Source organism: Oryctolagus cuniculus, chromosome 8 (genome assembly GCF_051225735.1).
Source record: "Oryctolagus cuniculus isolate XC-2025 breed Fujian yellow rabbit chromosome 8, ASM5122573v1, whole genome shotgun sequence".
NCBI lineage: Eukaryota > Metazoa > Chordata > Mammalia > Lagomorpha > Leporidae > Oryctolagus > Oryctolagus cuniculus.
The window spans coordinates 52,173,983-52,198,315 of NC_142874.1; the positions used below are offsets into that span (position 1 = coordinate 52,173,983).

General features: G+C 37.1%; 1 protein-coding gene across 17 annotated transcripts in view; it reads left to right on the forward strand.

The window, feature by feature from the left end:
- The window catches only part of INPP4B (inositol polyphosphate-4-phosphatase type II B), a 1,031,775-nt gene that overhangs the window by 882,726 nt on the left and 124,716 nt on the right, over positions 1-24,333 (forward strand). For 8 of the 17 annotated variants that reach the window (XM_089302446.1, XM_070047510.2, XM_089302447.1 and 5 more), the window contains one exon: positions 10,922-12,281. The exons of 1 other annotated variant lie outside the window; for it this stretch is intronic. In XM_089302446.1, coding sequence (XP_089158572.1) covers positions 10,922-11,096 — 175 coding nt within the window. In that variant the 3' untranslated portion in view covers positions 11,097-12,281. Of the gene's footprint in view, positions 1-10,921; positions 12,282-12,322; positions 12,656-24,333 lie in introns of those variants that run through there. 8 more of the 17 variants (XM_089302453.1, XM_070047517.2, XM_089302452.1 and 5 more) reach the window with 2 other exon arrangements.

Sequence of the window (24,333 nt, forward strand, 5' to 3'; positions counted from 1 at the left end):
AGAAGGAACTGTGAGAACTAAGCATCTGCGCATGTGATCAAGGTACTCCTTGACTGCTCATGAACTGAGATTTAGTGAAGGGAAGGAAACAGAAACAAGTTTTACTTATTTTTGTTTACTTATTTTTACTATTGAATATGTGTTGTGTGCCTTAACATAATACCCACAATAAGCCAATATGATAGACGTTAATGTAATCCTTTGGAAGGGAAGAAGATGAGGCTAAATGGAACTAGATAATTAGAAGCTGAACTGATTTCTTTCTTTTTTATTCAACTTTTATTTAATAAATATAAATTTCCAAAGTAAAAATTTTAGATTATAGCGGCTATTCCCCCCATAACCTCCCTCCCACCCGCAACCATCCCCTCTCTCATCCCATTCTTCATCAAGATTCAATTTCAATTATCATTATATACAGAAGATCAACTTAGTATATACTAAGTTAAGATTTCAACAGTTTGCACCCACACAGATACACAAAGTATAAAGTACTGTTTGAGTGCCAGTTTTACCGTTAATTCGTATAGTACAACACATTAAGGACAGAGCTCCTACATGAGGAGTAGGTGCACAGTGACTCCTGCTATTGATTTAACAATTGACACTCTTGTTTAATGGCGTCAGTAATCACCCTAGGCACTTGTCATGAGTTGCCAAGGTTATGGAAGCCTTTTGAGTGATCTTATTTAGACAAGGCCATAGTCAAAGTGGAAGTTCTCTTCTCCCTTCAGAGAAAGGTACCTCCTTCCTTGATGGCCCATTCTTTCCGATGGGATCTCACTTACAGAGACCTTTCATTTATAGGTCATTTTTTTTTTGCCACAGTATCTTGGCTTTCCATGCCTAAAATACTCTCCTGGGCTCTTCAGCCAGATCTAAATGCCTTAAGGGCTGATTCTGAGGCCAGGGTGCTGTTTAGGACATCTGCCCTTCTATGAGTCTGCTGTGTATCCCTCATCCCATGTTGGATTGTTCTCCCTTTTTTAATGCAATCAGTTAGTATTAGCAGACACTAGTCTTGTTTGTGTGATCCCTTTGACACTAAATCCTATCCTTATGATCAATTATGAATGGAAACTGATCACTTTGACTAGTGAGATGGCATTGGTACATGCCACCTTGATGGGATTGAATTGGAATCCCCTGGCACATTTCTAGCTCTACCATTAGAGGTAAGTCAGAATGACCATGTGCCGAACTGTACATCTCCTCCCTCTCATATTCCCACTCTTATATTTAACAGAGATCACTTTTCAGTTAAATTTAAATGCCTAAGAATAATTATGTGTCAATTAAAGAGTTCAACCAATGGTATTAAGTAGAACAAAAAAAAATTATTAAAAGGAATAAAGTAGTAAGTTGTTCCTTGACAGTCAGGATAAGGGCTGATCAAGTCATTGTTTCTAATAGTGTTCATTTCACTTCTACAGGTTTCCTTCTGGGTGCTCGGTTAGTTGTCACTGATCAGGGAGAACATATGATATTTGTCCCTTTGGGACTGGCTTATTTCACTCAGCATGATGTTTTCCAGATTCCTCCATTTTGTTGCAAATGACTGGATTTCATTTTTTTTCTTATTGCTGTATACTATTCTATAGAGTGCATATCCCTCCTTTATCCAGTCTTCTGTTGATGGGCATTTAGGTTGATTCCATGTCTCAGCTATTGTGAATTCAGCTGCAATAAACATTGAGGTGCAGACAGCTCTTTTATTTGCCAATTTAATTTCCTTTGGGTATTGGTAGGGCTATATTCAGGTTTCTGAGGAATCTCCAAACTGTCTTCCATAGTAGCTTTACTAGTTTGCATTCCCACCAGCAGTGGATTAGTGTTCCTTTTCCCCACATCCTTGCCAGCATCTGTTGTTAGTTGATTTCTTTATGTAAGCCATTCTAACTGGGGTGAGGTGAAACTCATTGTGGTTTTGATTTGCATTTCCCTGATGAATAGTGATCCTGAACAATTTTTCTGATTTCTTTCTTGAGTTATTCATGATGAGGTGGTTCTTTCTAATGATTGATACCTGCCACATTGCCCAGGCTTCTTTCAGAATAACCTAGGCTGTATCTGAGTTGTATGTATGGATGTATATTTTTATTTGGGAGTGTAAGGGCAACTTGAGTCAGGCTGTCTGCTTAGTTTCCTGCTGCAACAGAGAGTGCGATGGTGTTGGATTTACAACATTGTTATCTGAGGCTCTTATCAATGGAATCAGAAGCCTTATATATTTTTGCATTAATTTCCTCCTAAATTGGGATAAAATTTATCAGAAACTCCAAGATAATGACACACTTAGGCAGTGAAACAATGGTTGTTTACAATTTTAAATACTTTAGCAACAAACACACTTACAGAATGTTTGAATGACTAATCTTCTGTGTTTTATCTGCCTGTTACTTTGATATAATTAAAGCATAGACACCTTGTTGATGTTTATGTACAAAGGAAAGCATAATTGCCTTGTAAGAGAGCTAGACTGAGTCAGATGCAAGCATCTATATCCATGCCTGTTTATCTTTGCAGAAATTCCATTTGCTCACTAAGATGTATATGATTTAATGTATGTTTATTTTTTGTTTCTTTTACAATTTTTTCCTTAAATAGACTTCATTCCTCATTTCAGCTCCTAGCCAGCCAGAATGGTTAAATGTCAATCTCAATTATCCTCTCCTGCCCCAAAGTTACCTTGCAGTGAAACATTCAGACAGTCTGCTGCAGTCCTCAGCCGTTGTGGCTCCCATTTCCTATTCATCATGGTTACAGCTAAACCCTACATTTTACTGCATCCTAGCCAAACTCCAGACAGACATTTGCTGAGGCTGCTTAGTGACCAAAGCTCACCCTCCATCCATGAGTGCTACAGCCCTGAGCCTCCATTGGTCCTTGATCCCCAGGCACAGGTGTCACCGTGCTGGCACCAATCTTTGACCCTTTTACTCTCCTCTATCACTGCTGTTTCTGAATCTGTCATCTCTTCCTCGCCTTCTCCCTCATTTTTTCTCTCTCTTTTTGTTCCAAGTTTTAGGGACCCTTTACTTCTCTACTACCCTTAAAGATATTACCTCAAATTTCTCTTCTCATAAAAGGACAGCAAATATATTTATTTCTGGCAGCTCTTGTTTTCAGCACTACCAAAGCCCAGAGGGTACTTACAGTCAACTACAGCCTAAATAAATTAAGACATAGAAAAATGGAAATTACAAATTGGTGCATAAAAATATTTTATCACCTCTCTTTATTCATATTTAAATATAGCTGTCATTTCATATGTCAGCCTTCTCTTATCTAAAACTTATCTTAAATCCTTCCTCATAAAGATTTTTGCTCAATCCTTTACTCATTTATACTGTTTGTTTCTGGGTCTGACCCAAATATTTCTCTTTCTAAAATCAAATATCAAAACTGGAATCGGTTCTCTGATAATGATCTGATGGAAGCAATTGTACTTTCAGTTCATTCTCTTTCCCTTTACTTTTTTTCCTAGAAAACACTTATTGTTCATACCAGGTGACTTTCCTATCTGTTCCTGAGTTGCAGCTCTAAACACAGGCATTGTCTCTATTCACAACCATGTTTAAACCTGAAAATGTCACTATTTGGTGTCTACCTACCTATGGGAAGATATTCCCAATTTTTAGGTATTTTATAAAACTCTAACACTGAAATAGGACAAAATGATGCCAGGAAAAAATTAAATTAATTCAATTAAGCAGTTATGTGTGTCAATTGGGGGGGGGGTTGTTTGTTTTAATTCTCAAAAGTAGATGTAAACATAGATGAGAATGAGAAAGAACAATTTTAGAGACCAAATATGCTGCCATCAATCCCAACTATTTCTTATTGAACTGTCACCTATTCTATTAGTAGAAAAGATATTCATCCCTGGAGTACAGCAGTGATGTTTTAAGAGCATCAAAGAATTACAGAAAAATAGAGATGAAAGTAATTGTAGAGGTCGTTGAATCTAATCTTACAATGGACAAGACAGCACATCTGCCTGGTTCTGAGAGGGAGCAGAAAAATGTGCTCCAGGGATCTCAGTCAAAAAGGGGAAGGGACATGGCTTTTTCATGCAGCAGACAGGGAGAAAAGCCCCCCATCTGCTACTTGATCAAGTTTAAAATCTTTTTGAGCCCCAGGAGATAATAATAATTCTGCCCAGTTTGACTGTTTTTAAGGAGTGAATAAAATATGAAAGGAGCAGTTATCATAGAATAGGGCATGATTTACAGGGACTTATCTATACACACATATCCACTGCTTCCCAAGGTGACTCAGGCCATAAATTACACAGCATTTGACAATTTGAAATTAACAACCATGTAATCATAAAGTGTCTCCCCCCTCAGAGCCAATGAATTCTTCTCACTTTAAATTCATTTGTTCTTTTTTTCTGTTGAGATTTATTTATTTGAAAGGTGGAGAGAGAGAGAGAGAGAAAGAGAGAGAGAGAGAATCTTCTATCTGCTAGTTCATTCTCCAAATGGCCACACAGGTCTGGGCCAGGCTGAAATCAGTAGCCTGGAACTGCATCAGGGTCTCCCACAAGGGTGAAGGGACCCCAAGCACTTGGGCCATCTTCCCAGTGTGCTTTCCCAGGCACAATAGCAGAGAGGTGGATTGGAAGCAGAGCAGCCAGGACTTGAACCTGTGCTTATGTGGGATGCCAGTGTCACAGGCAGCAGATTAACTCACTGTGCCACAGTGCTAGCCCTACACTTGTTCTTTTGTGAATTTCCCCATTTCCAAACCCCCATTCTCATGCTGGTTACTTGCTTTGGATCCTCTAGTTGACAGTAACTCTCCCTTAGAATGCATGTCTAGATGTGTACACAGAGCTTTCTGGCCAAACTCCCCACTCTTTAGGTGGGTATTTTGCTTAATGCTGCCCAAAATTTATCTTTTTTGGTAGCCAACTCTCCAGAATTAAAATGTTGTTTCATGACCTGTACATTCAAAGAAGTATCATTGTCTTGTCTTCTGGGTAATTTCTTCATTTAAGGTTGAAGCTTCTTCATTTATGGTTGAAATAATATATTCTGAACTAGATTCTGAATCCAGTGGGTTCAAAGGAAAGCCTTTTTAGTGTGGCTAATGGTCCACTGACCACCAGCTACTCTTACTTCTAGGCCAGTGGGAATTTTTCAGCCATTGTATTATTTAAATAATAAATAGTTTTTAAAAATTTAAGTAATTCAATCATTTTAATTGTCTTAGAAAACTACTTTTAATATTCTAATAGATAAGGATGTGATCTAAGTGTATTTTGAGTCATCTAATTTCATGGACCTTGATCCAAATTTAAAAAATAAAAACTAGTCCTTCTTCCTTTATCTTATCTAACTATGATCGTTAGAACACCGCAATTAAGTTCTCAGGAATCTTGGTTTGCTGCTTGTTGTTGGAGAAGCATAGAAAAGACTTTTACATTTGTTTCCTTTTCTATAAAATATAGACATTTAGCCTGAAGATATTTTAAAATCACTTCTACATCCAAGAATCTATGATCCTATGATTTCTTGTACTACTCTCAAATCTTTCATTGATATCAGTCCTGAACTATGTTCATTTTTATACAAACCTACATACATGCTTCAAGCCTGATGCAATTCAGCAGTCCAAGGTCTGAAACATGGAGCTCTATTAATATTGATTCATCAAATGAGTATTAAGCCTAATAAATCTCTGTAAGAAACTCACTTTAAAATCTGGGCTCAGAATTCCAAGATTGCATGCCCATCACTCCAAACAGGAAGCATGTAATTAAATGTGAAACAGTTTCATTACTACATGAGAAAACCAGCTTGCTCATGACAGGAAAGAGCTTTCAATTCAGTTTTAATTGTTAATTTTCCTTTGGGGAGTTTGAAGAGCTACAGTGGTTAAAGAGCATTATCAAATAGCAGAACAAGTACTGATTTGTTACCCAGCAAGGGAAAGGAGGAGGGCTCCACCTTTCCTTATCGGAGCTTTGAATGATTTGAGAGGATATCGCTAATGGATGACTTTTGATCTAGGTAAGATACAGCATCATATCTTAAAGATACTGTGTGATAGAAAATATCATCAAGTCACATATTGGGTCTTATTTAAGGAAGTGTCTCCTCATATAGGCAGTGACTGTTTAAAAGAGAGACATTTTGTATTCCTTGTTTCTATTTTAAATTGTTACTTTGACAGGTCTTTGAAGAGAAGACAATTTTCTATCCTGCAGATTCAGTAACTGCCCTTAAATGTCTGATCTCGTCCCATTTGCTGTGGAAATGGCATTGTGATTTGCTTGTGTGGAAATCTACCAGTCAGTGGCTGCTGAATCTAATGACACTGGATTGTCAGGGTACCTTGCAAGTCAGGCAGCAATTAATTATTTGTCATAAAAAAATCTCCCCGTGAGGAAATTACTGTACTGACATTATTTCTTAACACATCTTCTGCATTTTGCACTTGCACAGTCTTTACACATAAAGTAGAGTGACCGTATTTGTACTATTCATAGCAGGAAACAAGAAAATAGCTCGAAGGCCACCCGTGTGTGCTCTGTGACACCCCTGGGCCAGGAGCTTGCAGTGCTATGGAAGCCTCACAAGCCAAGTTGCCCTGAATTCCGGATGTATCATAGGAAGATTCTGTGAGAGGCATGTTAATGCATTATTCTATTCTCTGGAGACACAAGTTAATAAACAACAAATTAATTCAATTATAAAACTGCCCCTCCAAAAACAGAACCAAAACCCTTTTAATTTAGTAATTTGCATTTGGAAGGCATATACAGCATGCCAACTGGAAAATTTTAAATGTGCTCTTGCAATTGTAGGCAAAAGTCCCTGTGTTTGTAGTAAGACATTTTCTACTTGCTTTTCAGCCTGAGTATTCCATCAGCCAGGGCCTGTGTACAAGGTGGCTCCATAGGGAAATTTTAGTATTCCTGTATTATTCTATTGATTGATTTTAACGAATATTTTAACCTCAATGTATAATCAGCATGTAATATTTATGACAAATAAAGGGATAGGTAGATAGATAGATAGACAAATAGTAAGGCAGACTTCTGTATTGCTTTCCCAATATGAAATCTTGGAGAAAAGCCAATGTTTCCACAAAGTTTTAAAATTAGCTACAGATAATCTATACCTTTAAACTATATAGATAAAGGGACAGTGTTAGTAAGGAGGATATTAATGATAATAATAATTATATTTAAAATGTATTAGTGCCTTATTCTATGCCTGGTACTATGTATTTTTTATCTTATTCAATCCTTTCAACAACCCTGTTTGTTGTTTCTGTATATGTGGAGAAATTGCAATGAAACAAAAGTTGAGTTTTTGCTGAAGCTAATGTGGCTAGTATGTGCTATGACTGAAGTTAGGAAAAAGAAAACAAGACCAGCTTTACTTTAAAACACTTCTCTTTGATTTGCACATCAGAAAACCCAGGATATTCGAATCTCTCACTCAGCTGCTCTGGCTGCTTATCCCAGCCTCCCCTCCAGCATCCTCCAATCTCCTGCACATACCTGCTTTGAAGGAGCTTTGTCCGCAGCAGACCGTGGACGAGTGAACTTTGAAATGCAATTTGTTTTATTCCCCTCTTCCTGGACCAGTTATTTTCACCTCTTCTTTTCAGACAGACCATGACACAGTGCCTTTGGTGTCTTAAATTACTTCAAACCATTGCATGATTTGTTGGAAGTAATTATGACTATTCTTCATTCATAAAATGGTCACTGAAGTGGTATACAATGAATTCTATTATAGAGGTATAAACAAATAATATTGATAGAGTTAAACTTCTGTCACTGACACTCCACTTCTCCAGTGCTACCCCACAGTGCACCCACTTCTGAGGATCAGTGGGCCAGATCAGTGGCTCGTCACAACCTTGTTTGAGTACATATTCCTGCTAGGTGAAAAGACCGTAGCTACATTACCAAGGTGTGTATATTTATTGATAAACAGATGAAATAACAATAACAACTTATGGAATGCTTGTCAAGAGCTTTGTAAATATTCACTAAAATGTTACTTCATAGTAGTTTCCATGGTGTATATATTATTGTTATTATCACCATTTAGCAGACCAGGAAATAGACACATGCTATGTTGAATAACTTGCCCAAGGTCACTTAACTAGCAAGTGTTAGCACTAAGTTTGAACAGATGGCCTCACGCTGGAGTCTATGTTCTGATTTACTGTATCACAGCTGCTTCTCTATGTGCTATGCTACTAATATATGATTTATGGAATATATGAAAAATAGAAGTTTAAAAGAATGATGTACATACTGCCAAAATCAAAGTCTTAATACTATTGTCCTCTGCCCTCAATGAGTCACCGGGAAACAACTCTGGGATGATGCAGCCCCTTCAAATACCACCTGGGGAGGTGGTCCTTAGAGGGAACTTCAAATGGCTGCCCTCAGTGACCTCAGTGTCCTTTTCTTTCATTGCCAACTGTGAAGGCAGTGGGGTTCCTAACAGTGGACTCTCTCCTCCAGTTTGCCCATCCATTAGTTCAGGCCACTTCCTTTGCTACCATCCTCAAGAAACAACCGGTTCAACATTCTCTCATGCCACTTTATCGTCCAACCTACATTTACCTGTCTCATTATATCAGGAAACTTCTAAGTAATGGAAATTAATTTGAATATGCAAATGGCTCTCTCGCTTTTCAACTTCAGTCTTTGTTCAAGTGTCATTTTTTGTGAGACCTTCTGTAACCACCCTATTTAAAAATTCTCCCTCCCTCTCTCTCTCTCTCTCACACACACACACACACACTCACACTCACACTCTCACTCTTCTCCTTCCCTGCTTGACTTTTCTTGTCATGCCAGTTCTAATCTTATTTTTCTGTGCCCCCTTCTCCAACTAAAAAATAAACTTCCTGATGGAGGAAATGTCTATCTGATTTACTCACCACTGTATTCCAGGTGCCCATAGCAGCGACTGGCTCACAATAGACTCTAAAACATGTTGATTGAATGAATAAATAAACTATTTATCTGGGCTTAGCCATGCAGGGATTTTAAGCCAATAGATGAAGAAATACAAGGCAACTAGGCTTCCTTACTGAACATGTTCCATGTAGTATGTAGAGGAAAACTGAGCGAGTGTCTAAGTTATTGTTATAGTTATCAATAGGAATTATGCAAATCCAAAATAAATGATACCTTTTGCTCAATAAACCATTTGTTTTCCAGATAATCTTTCAGTTTGCATTAATCATGTAGTCAAAGATCTTACCAAACTGCAAGGAAGCATCAGGGCACAGCACAGGCATGGATATACAGTGTTTTACAATAATTCAGATGAGTGTCAGAAGCAATCAGGAATGCCATTTTCCCCAATAGGGGCACTATTGATCTATACCTGGTCAAAAATGTCTATACTGGAAGTTTCAGGGATTGCAAATGTTTGGAAAGAGATCATGGCCAAAAGGCTTCTTTGAAGTTTCCTTTGCATAGGAAGTTTCATCAGACTGAGGAAGAAGCAGTTTTCTACCTCAAAATATGGAGGAATTAGGGTGGGTGTTGTGGTACAGTGGGCTAAACCAACTCTTGGAACACCTGCATCCATATTGAAAGGGGGATATAGTCCCACCTCTTCTTCCAATCCAGTGTTCCTGCTAATGTGCACCCTACGAGGCAACTGTCGATGCCTCAACTACTTGAGTCCCTGCCACCCACATGGGAGACAGGGATGGAGTTCCTGTCTCCTGGTTTTGGCCTGTCCCAGGCAGGCAAAACTATTGCAGCCATTTGGGCGATGACCCAGCAGATGAAAGATATTTCTCCCTCTCTTGCTGTAACCCATCCTTTCAAATAAAAATAGCTTAATGAATTATATATAAATAATATATACTAATAAATGAGTAAATCATATATAATTCATGTTTATTGCATATAATATACATTATATATAATTTATTCTCTTTTATTTGAAAGGCAGAGTGACAGAGAGGAGACAGGAGCTAATAGAGATTAAAACACCCTTGACCAATGAATGTGACTGAAATTCTGAATACAAATGAAATATGCCATAGAAAAGAATTTTACTTTCAATTAAAACTAGAATGATGTATTTCAGATGCGCTGTAATTATAACTGGTTCTAGGCAGTAATATTTAGAAACTGCTTTTTTGTTGTTGCTGTTGTTCTTTTCACGTAACATTGAAAATACATAATATGGAAGTTTAGATCACTTACTTTATGAAGGATCACTTGAAAAATACAGATCTCCTTTCTAGGTCATAAGTTCACATGAAGCAGATTTGAGTAAGATTAGCAGGAAACAAGATAATTTATGAGCTGAACGAACAGAAGGGTGCTGAGTCGGATTTTGTTAAACTAATATTATGGCTGGCAAGGATGACATGTCAGATGTTTCATTCATTTTAAAGACCAAATCATTTCAATAAATCATTTTTATAACTTTATTATATAGGTAAAATACCAGTAGGATGTATATAAATGCACCAAACACATCCATTTGCTTCAACTACATCCTTTGTTTTTCATTTCCTTTCCTAAAGATGTATTTATCAGATAATTTTTATGAACTGGTCCCTCTCTTGGTTTTATTCATGTGGTCTTTTTTATTGGTGCTACTATGCTCATTTAATTTTTCCTTACACCTACAGATTTAATCTGTGCAAATATCTCCATAGGTTTCTCTCTAACTTCTTACACAAAAGGCAAAAGGAGTCTCCTGTTTTAAATACCCTTTTTCAATGTCATAAGTGGAGAAATGGATGCACAGTATGCATCTGGAGCTATTTTATTAGCATAAAATCTTCATCCATAATGTCTGTATTGTCTAAAATAATATGTTGTCTTTCAGAATATTTAACCTTGAATTTCTTTACTGTGTGAACACTCTACTATTTTCTTTTTCCCCTAACTCCCCCTGTTTAACAGCAGACAAACCCAGGGAGCACTGAGTGAATCCGATGATCCTGAGACAGGCTGTCTAACTGACAACAAGCCAACTTCTCGACACTTCTACCCTGTCGCCTTGCTGCTTGTCAGCTCGCACCTGCTAGTTGTGTGGCTCATTTTAAGTCTTGCGTTACTATTAGCCAAATACCAATAAGTTTTATGTTGTACTTCTTTCTTTTCTACAAATGAAAATGGACTTTAAATTATGGGGACAATGCTGTAATATTTCTACATTTTCAGGTTCACAGAATTTAAAACAATGTTTGAATTGTAAGTGTCTTTGGTTTTCCTAAAATTTAAGAAACAAAAAGTACTATGCATTAAGTGAATTATTTTGCTCTTTTGTTCATGGAAAAGTGTTTCCCACTGTTCACTTGCTCAAGAATTTTTAAATTATTGTCTTTGGAAAAAGACAAAGAACAGAATCCTGAAAGCTTGAAGTTCTGAACCTCCACTTCTTCTTCCCATGAAATTGATTAAGGAAATTTAGACCGAATTTGCACAACACTCTGAAATCCTGAGACAAGTCCTAGAGATGTGGGAGGTTACAGACTTTATTTTCACTGTGCCAAAATCGTAGTTGTCATCAGCTGATAGAAACTTCTGTTTGGTTTTCTAATCTGTTTCATTTCTTTGCTGCAATTAACCTTTTATGTCAAGTAACTTTATGACAAGAATGGCTATTTATGTTTTGTAATTAAATTAACCTGTTTGTAACTATTGTTTGGGTTGATTTGGCTTTCAGAGTACTTTTCTATTCTTTTTAACAAAGTCTTGTTTGTGTCTTGATGCACCACTTTTAGCACCTGTGACTTTTGTACTGTCTGTGGAGAAGCACTCTTCCCTTACAAAACTGAGACTTGGAACAGGCTGTTCGGAAAGCCATTTTCTCTTCATTGCACAGCTAAAATAATGAAATAAAATAGAAATGAAACTTTCCTTTAAAAATCTATAGGGCCAGACTTAATCAATTAAATGCCTTATTCCTAGAACCTGCATCCTTAGGGCTACATATAGATTTTAATGTGTTTTAAAGAGAGTGAGAAATTAATTTATGGAAAAGTTATAAAATGGCAGATATATTTATGAAACTGAAGTGAAGCTGTATTGTGGATCAAATTATATTTAAAGAGTTTATTAAACTTTAAATATATGTTAAGAGCAAAGAGACTTTAATCATCTCTTTCCGAAGGCAATAATGGTATTGGGCCTGGCCTAGGATTTAATTTTGTAAGATGTATCATCACTTGTGAAAAAAAAATGTAGAGTTGACTCTTTGTTATTTTTACCTGGACTGTTGACACAACTCTGCATTGAACAAATAAAACATATTTATTTATTCTGTGTTTCATGAAGTTGTGCTTTTTCCCCTTTCACCAGAGAAGGATGCCGCATAGAGAATGTGCTGAAGAATATCAAATGCAGAAAGTATGCTTTCAACATGCTACAGCTGATGGCTTTCCCCAAGTATTACAGACCTCCAGAGGGGACTTACGGAAAAGCTGACACCTAAGTTTACCAACATGTAAATAAACAGGAACGCAAATACGTTTCCATTGGATGATCTCTACGTTGGTCTTTCCAGTTCTTTTATTGTTATGAATTTGGGGGAGGAAATGATACAGATGTTTGCCCAAGTCTAGGAACTACTTGACTAGCTATCAGTGGTTAACTCAAAAATCCATTAAAAATTTTTACAGTTTCTATTTCTAAGCTTCTATGTGTTGACCCTCACTGGTTGAGATGGGTCCATAAAGGGTTCGTTTCATTCATGGACTGAGAACTCTGAGGTTGATTCAATAGGAGTAGGGATGTTTCAGAGAAGGGTATGCTGCACCTAAAATGAAGAGTTGATGGTAAGAAGGAGAGAGGCATTCTGTAGTACTATTTCTTAGTCTTTCTCATAGATAAACTTATAGCCCAGATTAGGGACTTTTAAAATTTTTTCTAGCAAATTGAAATTTGGTCACATTAACTCATGATATAACTGAAGTAGTTTGCAGGTATTCTTGGGAAGACTTGCCATCCAGACCAGATGCGATGCCTTCCCCTGAATAGGTATAAGTACAGTGTTAGTAAAGTAGCAAACATCAGAGAGTTTAGCAATATAACAAACCACTGCAAGAAACTGAAATTGCAAAGAAATTAAAGATGAACAACGTGTTGCTGCCCAAAGTAAAAACTTCCATCAGTCCAAACTCTGTGTAGGGAAGTTTATGAAAGTCATCTTGTTTGCTAGCAATTACCTTGATATAACTATGCAGTCCAGCACAGTTTAGTATATGTGAATAAACATTTATAAGACAAAAGAAGCCATCATTAATGAGAAACAAACATCATCTACTAACCTGTATTTCAAAAATGTCCAGCTCATTAAAATAATAATGGATTTACGGGAACATGGACTTGAGCAGTTCAGTAAAAGTGCATACCTGAAACCACCATTCTTAAAAAAAAAGTTTTTCAAAACTCCTATTAGAAGTTTCCTTGGAGATCATCTTGCATGACACTGTGATTTGATAAGTGGGTAAATAAAGGCCATCTTTAGCTAGATACTTGCAGAATCATGATTGAAATTTCTTCCTACTTCCTTACACACTTCCACTTCCGAGGCCGTGGCTCATTCCTCCTCCAATCTGCTATGCAAAATATGTGTGACAATTGAGGGAACATACTAGTTTGTTAAAGAAAAATTTGGATTTATCACCGGACTTGAAGTTTACAGTACAAAACCCATTTTCTTCAAATGTTAAGAATTTATTTTTCCTTTGTCATCAGTGGTGTGTGATATACAGAGCATAAATCACCCTTGGAAATGCTAGAAGTTTATTCTGTAGACTTCTGTTAGCTGTGACCACATTCAGTGGATGGTTGATAGTACTTTGTGTAGCTGAAGTGGTATCTCTTTTTTAAAGATACCTCTTGAAATAAGGATTGCAAACGGATCTCTAGTCCCTTGTTGAGTCTTTTGAATCATTACAAATTTTAACTAAGCTTTTAGGGCTTTTCATACTAGAATTCTCAATTTATCATTATATCTAATGACCTATGGGCATTATTGAGGCAATAGTCAGACCACTGCCTTTACAATGAAAAGGTGCTGTGTACTCTGAATCTATTCATGAACAAAATTATCTGGATGCTCCCTGTTATGCTTCTTTCTCCATTTTAGTGATTAAATATAATCTATGATTTTTTTCAATTTCACTTGAAATTGTTGGACTTGTGCTTATTTCCATTATCATATTGAATTTAAAAAAAGATTGGGATAACAGAGGTCTTCCTGAATAGCTATTAAGCCTCAGTTAGTGTGTCAATTGGTGGTCTGAGTGCCAAGAGACCTTATGTGACTTAGCATTCTGTAAATGCTCTCAAACAATAATTTTTGTTTATATTTTAAAAAATGAAATCTCTTGAGGCAAATGTGGAGAAAATATTTTAACTATATAGACAACAATAGGGTTTTCTAATTTTAGAGCCATTTCAGAGACTTTTTTCCTTTTAAATAAATAGCAAAATAGAAATCTGAAAAGGTAAAGCTCATTGTAATGCAAATCCATATGCATTTTCATTATTAGCATAGTCTTGGGCATTTCATTATAAAAGCCTATAATTTTGCATATTTCTAAAACTGGATTTCACCAAGAGAATTGATGTTTCATATAAAATATTGCTAATTTACTGAGAGATAACCTAAGTACCCTTTGCACAACTACTTCTGTATTTCTTAAGTTATTTAGACATTCTAAATCAAAGAGCAATGTTAAACAAAGACAAAAACTTAAGTCTCCATGTTAGAGATAGCAGCAGTTGCACTTGCTATCTGCATTTTCATTTTAAAGATACCCAGCTTAGTTTAGGAGATCATATTGAGCAAAAAAAAAATGAACCAAGAAAATGACATTTCCAAACATTTTTTCTCATAAATATTCCTTTTTTCTTATTCCATTTTTCTCATAAAATTCCTCTCTAATATATTCAAAGGTAGATATCAGCTTTGAATTATTCCTGGAACCCAAGGAAAATATATTTAAATATAAGAAAAGGTGGAATTCTGATTATAGTTGAACCAATGACAAAAGATCTGCCATCTGCAAATATTGCCCAGAACAGTCAACCACAAGTGTTTGAAATATTTGACTGAAACACATTCATTCTTAGAGGCACCCATTTATTTACTTCTCATGTGGCTGTTTGTTTTTCTTGTATTGCACTGAGTTTTGTCTACACTCTGTGAAAACCACCCACTGATGGAAATAATTTGGTCAGTCTCATAAGCCAATGTGTCAGAGCATCCATTTGATCCAGGCAATAAATTTCATTAAAATGACTAACACCATGGCCAGCACCGCTGTGGCTCACTTGGCTAATCCTCTGCCTGAGGCGCCGGCACCCTGGTTCTAGTCCTGGTTGGGGCACCGAGTACTAGTCCCGGTTGCTCCTCTTCCAGTCCAGCTCTCTGCCCAGAAGTGCAGTGGAGGATGGCCCAAGTGCTTGGGTCCCTGCACCCACATGGGAAACGGGAGAAGTACCCAGCTCCTGGCTTCGGATCAGCACAGCGCCGGCTGTAGCGGCCATTAGGAGAGTGAAGCAACGGAAAAAGGAAGACCTTTCTCTCTGTCTCTCTCTCTCACTGTCTAACTCTGCCTGGCAAAAAATAAAAATAAGAAAAAAAAATGACTAACACCTGGTTAGGACACTATTCCACATCACTCAGCTCCACCCTCACTTTATATAACTAACCCTTCTAAGAAACAGTGATGTGGGCCCGGCTCAGTGGCTCATTTGGTTAATCCTCCACCTGTGGCGCCGGCATCCCATATGGGCGCTGGGTTCTAGTCCTGATTGCTCCTCTTCCAGTCCAGCTCTCTGCTGTGGCCCGGGAGGGCACTGGAAGGTAGCCCAAGTGCTTGGGCCCCTGCACCTGCATGGGAGACCAGGAAGAAGCACCTGGCTCCTGGCTTCGGATCGGTGTAGCTCCAGCCGTGGTGGCCACTGGAGAGTGAACCAACGGAAGGAAGACCTTTCTCTCTGTATCTCTCTCTCTCTCACTGTCTGTAACTCTACCTATCAAATAAATTTAAATATATATACATATATAAAAGAAACAGTGGTGCTTTATAAACTAGCAGTTGGATGGAGGATACTTCCTCTTCCCCTGAGGTATGACATTTTACAGAAAGACTCAGAGTGGAAAGGGGAAAAACTCACTGAAGCCAGTAATGCTTTTCTTACTAAGCAAACCAAGCCACTCCCCAAGAATAGGTTAATACCGTCACAAGAAAGATGATAGGAATGGTGTTCTTGAACCGACTTTTGCTGATTCATGAAAGTTAATCATTAAATTTCAAGATTTTTTTTTAGTCTGTTTGTTTAACCACTCCAATATATGGAATTATGAAATGCAATTGAGAACATTTTATTAAAAACAAAGGTAATAATCAAAACTTATAACATCCTACTTACTTGACTAGGTTTTCTTAATTCTCTGTGCTTTTGAGGTGTTTTAGATTTCTGTGGAAATCATTTATAATAGGGTGCTACTAAGCACCTCTTCCTGACTGTTCAGAGCATCACACTGCTAGCTTGAAATTAGCCACACTGGGAAGGTGGACACCGCAGAAACAGGCACACACTGCAAATCAAGATTTAATTTCTAGAAGGTCAATTGAAAAACATTTATCAGCACAAAATTGAATGCCATCACTTCGCCAGAAAATAACATTATTGGAAGCAATACAACATTATTAAAATGTATTAAATAAAATTAGTCATCTTCAGATAGCTATAATTTTTTCAACTTTTACTCTCTTCAAAGACTCCCATTAGGCTATAGGTCATACTTTATGTTATTTTATTTATAATTATATTACTAAATTGTAGGGATGGATTTGGAAACTTATCTCTTGATGTTCTGCTAGGAAGTCTTCATACTGCAGCTTCAGTGTAAGCAAAGACTCAGGGATAAACTCCAGGAGATGGTAACCTAATCAGATCACCACTGAAGTGTGTTTCAGTGTTTGAACTCATAATTTTGGTATTTGGTAAAAATATCAAAAACAGTAGCATATTACCATACCAAGATCCTAATAAATATAGCTCAACTCATACCCAAACTGTTAGATTAAACAAATTAAACTCTGGCAGTATGTTAAATCAGCACAGATGTTTTAGGTGTTAAATTTCCAAGCAGGATTGTATGTCATTTTATTTCAATATGCAGGGTATCTTTTGTGATCTTTTAGGAAAAAAATTAAATCTTATCAAAGATCTAAAAAACGGAGACACCGTATGATCAGCATTTATGGACGGAAGCAAACATATTGAACATAAATCATCTCTAATGGCTGGAGACTTTCCAAATTAGGCACTCCTGAAAAAGAATGATTTGTTGAGGGTTGTGTAGTTGGTTGCCAATTTTAGTGTGAATTTACAATAATTTAGCCATGCCTCAATCTGAGTATGCTTTGCTCACCACCCCCTTATTTGTGTTTCTTCTGAGCTTTATAAAGCCTCAATATGTTATATTTTTTGTTTCCTTGGCAGTTTGAATTTAGAACTTTGCATCAAAGAGATGGCACCTTTAGCAAAAAAAAAAAAAAAAAAAAAAAAGTCTTAGATAAAATATTGCAAGCAAACTACATGTTGAGTTAAAATGTAGAAATATGCAAATTTTCTTTCTTTGTCATGGTACACATTAATCACTATGAATTTTATTCCTAGGAAAATAAGAGATAGTCTAAAACATTTCTGATTTAAAAGAAATAAATCATGTTTGGCTATTAATAAAAGGAGATAGCAAAAATGTCAGCTAATGTAAACTCCCAAAATGTACATACAGTCAACCATCATGAGATTGAGTTCTTTAATTAAAACAGAAAAGTTCTAATTTAATGATAGTACCAGGAGAGAGTGAATATCAAGTTAAAGAATACTTAATACAGGCCGGTGCCGTAGCTCACTAGGTTAATCCTCCGCCTGGCGGCGCTGGGACACCGGGTTCTAGTCCCGGTCGGGGCGCCGGATTCTGTCCCGGTTGCCCCTCTCCCAGGCCAGCTCTCTGCTGTGGCCCGGGAGTGCAGTGGAGGATGGCCCAAGTACTTGGACCCTGCACCCCATGGGAGACCAGGATAAGTACCTGGCTCCAGCCATCGGATCAGCACGGTGCGCCGGCCGCAGCGGCCATTGGAGGGTGAACCAATGGCAAAAGGAAGACCTTTCTCTCTGTCTCTCTCTCTCACTGTCCACTCTGCCTGTCAAAAAAAAAAAAAAAAAAAAGGTCTTCCTTTAAAAATAAAAAAAAAAAGAATACTTAATACAAAGAGGAAAACATAAAGAACTATTTAGGGAAAAGATGTAGCCCTTCCATGTGCATAGCATATTGTACACTTACAGTGTTTCCAATCACTCCTAGGTTACTAATGGGCAGGATCTCACAGCACATCCTTGATGATCACTTTGTGTATTTTATTCACTAATTGGCATTACTGATACAAATTTTGCCAAGATTGCTATATTATCTGTATAATTCCTGTAGTGCTTTGATACTACCCTCAACATTTAAAAATATTTCATGTTCAGAACTTTTTCAAATGATGTACTACTACATATGTGTGTAACTGTAGACATTCTCATTTCACTGCACGCATTCTTTTGTACACATATTTTTCTTTTCTGGATATTTTATTGTTCTATTTAATTTAACATCTTACTCTCAGATTCTTGTGGTACTCATCATGAAATTTAGCATTTGTTTTTCTCATTTATTCTAGATGAACCAATAATATGTATTCCTAGGAAATGAGATGCAAGTAGACTAGCTCTTTTTATATTTGCATTTAAGAATATCATTTTTGTTTTATTGTTCTATGTAAACCATATTCATTGTACACTGTGTGTATATTTTTGTTTAAATAAATATTTTATTTTTTATGTTTCGCTTTTTTTCTCCCTCTTATCATTTTTTTTTATTTTCATTGGTGTAGCAATGTTTCAAAATTAATTAAAATAGCAGAAGAATGACCCAAATAATTTTTCTGAAAACAGGTTAATTTTCTGTTGGACCACATCATTTACCAAATTTTACACTGATACTAGGTCAGTCTTATTTTTACTAGGAGAATGCATTTTTCATGGCAGTTATTCTGTGGAGGCAAAATCAGCCACAAGTTTAATCAAGACTCAATAACCAGGTGTCCATTCTTCAACACTGAGCAAATCATTTATTGTTGTTCTCAGGATTATAGATTGAGTCATTTAAATACACAATATAACTTTTCCTTATTGGCTGTCTATATCTGTTCATTTGTAATGCATCATAGCAGTTAGTAGTAGTAGTTAAATGCCAAAGGGTTTTAATTAGATCTTTGTTGCAAAAGAATTAACCAAATGAGGCCCCTTCTTGGGATATAAAGAACAAAATTTTACCATCTGGAAAACTTCAAAAACATTTCTAATGTTGCAGCAGGAAAAACTCCTCTTCTGCAATACCATCATCAGTACATGTTCCTACTAATGTACTTTTCTATGTCTGAGCAGGAGCAATACTGGAGGTAGCCCCATGTTAAACAATGTGTAGTGAATGATAGCAAAATGCCACCTGACGTGAAACCAGAAGGGTTGCTTGAATGAAGTAGTGGTAATCTGTTACCCTCAACTTCAACTTTCAACTCCTAACATGATGATTCCCCGGGTGTGATGCCTTTTGCCTACTCTTTGTGAAAACCCAGCTCCGTTGACTCTGAGTGTGGTGCATACTGCTCACATTCTTGAGTAGTTTCAGCTGTTTCTTCTGCTTCCTCCAGCTGTTTTGTATTTTTCAAAGAACTTTTTTTATTTATACAAGTTGAACAAATTTCATGTACTTCATATATACAGTTTAAAAACATAATGATACTCTCTACTCTATGCAGGAATCGCCCGGAAGTCTAGCCTCTATTCTGTGCTCAGTTGGTGTGCTGTTCCTTAGGGTTATTATTTCTAAGAAAACTCCTGCTCAGGGTTAAAGTACATGGGCACCTGGGTGTTTGAGTCAAAATGCCTGAAAACAAATGTTGTTTCCCCTACTGTTTAGATGTAGATCTATGTCGAGTTACTTAATGTTTCTCTGTCTTCACATTCATACATATAATGTGTGTGTGTATACATGTATCTATATATACATATATACATGCGTATGTATGTGTATATATACATATGTCTATTGTATATATACATATATGTCTATATTGACTATATACATAGATTTTATATATATATATAAAAACACAAAGGTAATGATATGACTTCTTTTTTGGTGGAAAGTGAGACAATGTGTATTTGCGATGCTTCAGGCAATGCTTGTTGGCTATATCCATTCTTGTGTTAAGTGCTCCTGCAGTGCCACCTGAAATGTAAGCATTGGGAGCCTTGGCACTACATATTCCCTGGCATGCTTACCACCAAAGTTCAGGATTTTATATAGGCTTTGCCAGTGAGATTCACCTGAACCATATTTGCAAGGCAGGAAGAAGTCAGAAAGGAACTGGGGGCAATTTGTACTTCCTACACCAGTATGAGGAGACAGACACATTGCAGCTGGAGTAGAGGTAAGCAGGAGTTGGACTCACATCGTTTTTCAACTCTCTTGCTAGTTGGAGTGTCTTTGACTTCTGTAGTTGTGGGTAGTACAGAAACACATATTCTTGACATCTGTGTGGCAGCAGCAGTACCTGACAACTTTGAGAGGTAGTTGACGACAGGAACTCCCTAAAGGTCCTCAAGTGTTCCCAGTGATTGTGTAAACATATAATTTCCTGTATTAAATGTACTAAATGATTTTCCACTAAAAATGAGCCGAGTGAAATCTATTTCCTGAAGTGAACCTTGACTGATATGCTCAGTCTATAGTATATACTGAATACATTTCTATTGACAATCACTGATGATTATCCTTTTATTTTTCAGCCAGGTTTTAGCACCGTCTTTCTAAATGTTCTCTAGGTATTTCTGAATCATATGTTTTAATTTATTCAGGCATTGCTTGTCCTCCTTCTGATTCATACACAGTGCCTCCTGTATAGTTTTGCTGTCTACATTAATGGGACTTAGTCATTTAAGTTTGAATTAGCTTTGAGTCTTAGATTTTGATTGCAAATTTTACCAACACATCACCTTGTCACTGTTACCTCCTCCTTCCACTGCTAATGTAATTTCCTTTATATGCATTCTTCATTACCCATATAATTATTAAAACTAAATGAAATTGATATCTAATGAAGTCTACAATTTGCCCTCAGTTCCCTATTGACTTATTTTCTATACCCTGAAGTTGTGTTTCAAAAACATCCAGAGTAGGAATCTGTGTACATAGTGCATAAACTTTATATACCACTTCCTCCAACCGCTCCACACACTCAAAATCTTATTCTTCCAGATTTTATTTGAAGCTATTCTTCCCACTATTTTCAAAGTTATCGCCCGAGTTCAAACTCACATGACTCTTCTTCCAAAGCAGTCTTCTGACTTCACTCCTTTAGTGGACTCCTTTGTTCTGTTCTTTTATAGCATATCCTGCATAGTTCACCCATCTATCTGTCCTTCATGGATTTTTTTAATTCATTCATATATGCTTTTGAATGTGTGTACTTGACATTGTGTTAGGCATGAGTAATCCAACAGAAATTTAGTGGTAGACAAGAGATATAGTTTCTTCCATTCTTGAACTTAGAGTCCAACTAGTGAGGGAAGAAGATGAAAAGAAAGCTAACTAAATGACAAATAATTGTTAACTATCTTATATAGCATTAATTAAATGACCTGAGAGTTTGAGGCTTACTTGTTTCGGATAGGAGGCCAGAACTGATCTTTCTGTGAAGATGTAATTTAGACTGAGCTAAAAGGAAGAGAAGTATCCTGCCAAAGGAAGAAGTGAGAGAGAAACAGGGGAGCAGTGAAGAGGGCTTTTAGTGGGATAAATGGAGCCAGGAGAGAGAGAATTAAAGTTATCTAAAGTCTTTTGGACCATGAAAAGGAGTCAAGCATTTAAATTATGTGCAATTGGAAGTGAGTACAATGTTCCACACAAGCAACCAAAGTGACCTAGTTTATATATTTAAAAAAATCTTTTAGGTGTTGTGCAGATAAAAATTAAAGGGAATAAGGACTGAAAGTGGTGAGGCAGCTAGAAGGACATTTAGTACTGCAAGGGAGAGCATTGGCCTGGGCTGAAATTGAGGCAGTAGATTTATTGATTAACTTGGAGAGTGAAAACAGCAGGTCTAGTTGACGGATTGCAGTGGGGTGGGGAAGTGAGAGGAAGCAGGTAATTAAGGTGAGTTTCGGCTTTCTGACTGGAACAACTCAGTGGTGCTGGTAATGTACTTAGATGCAGAAGCATGAAGCAGGAAATAACTTTTAGGTAGAAACCAGTTGTTTGGCTCTGGACACAGTAGGTTCAGCTGTCTCTGAATCATTTAATCCCAGCAGAAAGTCAAATATTCATAGATATGAAGTTGGGGTTCAGAGGAGAGTCTAAAGTGGGAATGTAATAATATAAGCCCTCAGCACATGTGAATGAATAAAAAGACTTAAAATAGTGATTAGTACTTGTTGAAAGTGACAAAATAAAGTTTACTGTTTGGAAATAAGGCAATTTCTTAATGTGTGAACTGAAAGAGTAGGGAATGAGTTGTAGGCATATCTGCTGCCTGATGTTAAGTGATTCCTGTATGACTGTGTTTCTCTCTGTGTCTCTATCATTTGAATATGTGTATCTATACATATATGATTGTATATTCTATTTCTCATACAGTTTTGTGTATATATGTGATAGAATCTATGATTATGTATAATAACATGTAATGTATGATAATACATGTACACATATACACACACACACACTGTCATGTTTTTGACTGTAGTTTCTGTTTTCTGTCCTTTTTAAAGCAAGGCCCTGCCACGTTCAGGCTTAGACAGTACTTTCAGCTTATGTCTCACAAGAGAAAAAGCGATATTTTATCAATGAATAATCACATCAGTCTCCAAAAGGACCTTGATCAGTCATTGTGTCCTCAGGGTAGACTTGGTCCTAGCCTGGATCACCTTTCCACCACTATAGCAGGTAAAATGAGGGAATTTGAATGACAACTCTACCATATCATGTGGCATTGAGAAAGAATAATTCCCACAAGGAAAAGATATGGGGAAAACAGCCATTTGCTTCATCTGGGGGATGTGCACTAAGAGAAAATCCTGAGACCAAGCCCTTGGGAGCTCTAATATGAAGATGTTAGGTTATAGTAAAAACAATCTGCTATTGATAAGGATTTCTGTACTATGATACTGCGTTTTATCTTTTTACCTAGAAACCTTTTATTTAAGGTATACAACTTCATGCATTTCATATATATAAATTTAGGAACATAGGGATTCTTCTCACCCCACCCTCCCTCCCATTGGCATTCCTAACCTTCTTCATCTCCTTCTCCTATTCCCATTATTTTTTTTTTTACAGAGATCTATTTTCAATTAACTTTATACACATAAATTTAACACTAAGTAAAGAGTCAATGAATGGCATAAGAAAGAAAAAAAAAAACTGTTCCTCAACAATCAAGATAGGGCTATTCAAAATCATCACATCTCAAATTGTCAATTTCACTCCTATAGATTACCTTTTAGGTAGTCTATTAGTTACCACAGATTAGGGAGGACATTCAGTATTTGTCTTTTTGGGACTGGCTTATTTCACTATGTATAATGGTTTTCATTTGCATCCATTTTGTTGCAAAAGACAAGATTTCATTTTTTAAGAGATAGATTCTAAAGCCACAAATAAGGTACAAATGAAAAATAATTTCACTGGGAAACAAATATGGAACTAGGAAAAAAACTATGAAACTATAATGAGAGGCGAGAGTTCTGATGGTGTCTTGTTTTGCCATTAACTATGAATGAATTAGCTCATATTTTGTCGCTCCCCCTCTTCGTGGAGGAGCAACACAAGACCCTGCGCTGTTCTTTCGTCTGCTCGGCCCTCCCCGGGTTTGCTGCTGGTTCTTCCCGGGTTGGCTACTATCCCTTCCACCTCCGTGGAAGGGCAGTTCCCCCTGGCCGCATTCCCCACTTCCGCAGGGGAGCGGCACACCGCCGGCCGGCTTTCTCGGGGGCTGCACAGGTTCCCTTAGATGTTCCCCATAGATGTTCCTGGTGCATGCCGTCTCTCTCCTCCTTTATAGTCCTCCTCCGCCAATCCCAACTTGGCTGCCCACACGCCGAGTACGCTGCTCTCCAATCAGGAGCAAGTCCTACAGTTTATTAGTTGAACTGGAGGCAGCTGTGCGGAAGCTGTTTACTTCTCTCCCAACGCCATGTTGTGGGAGAGCAGATGCATAGAATAAGTCTTAATTTCA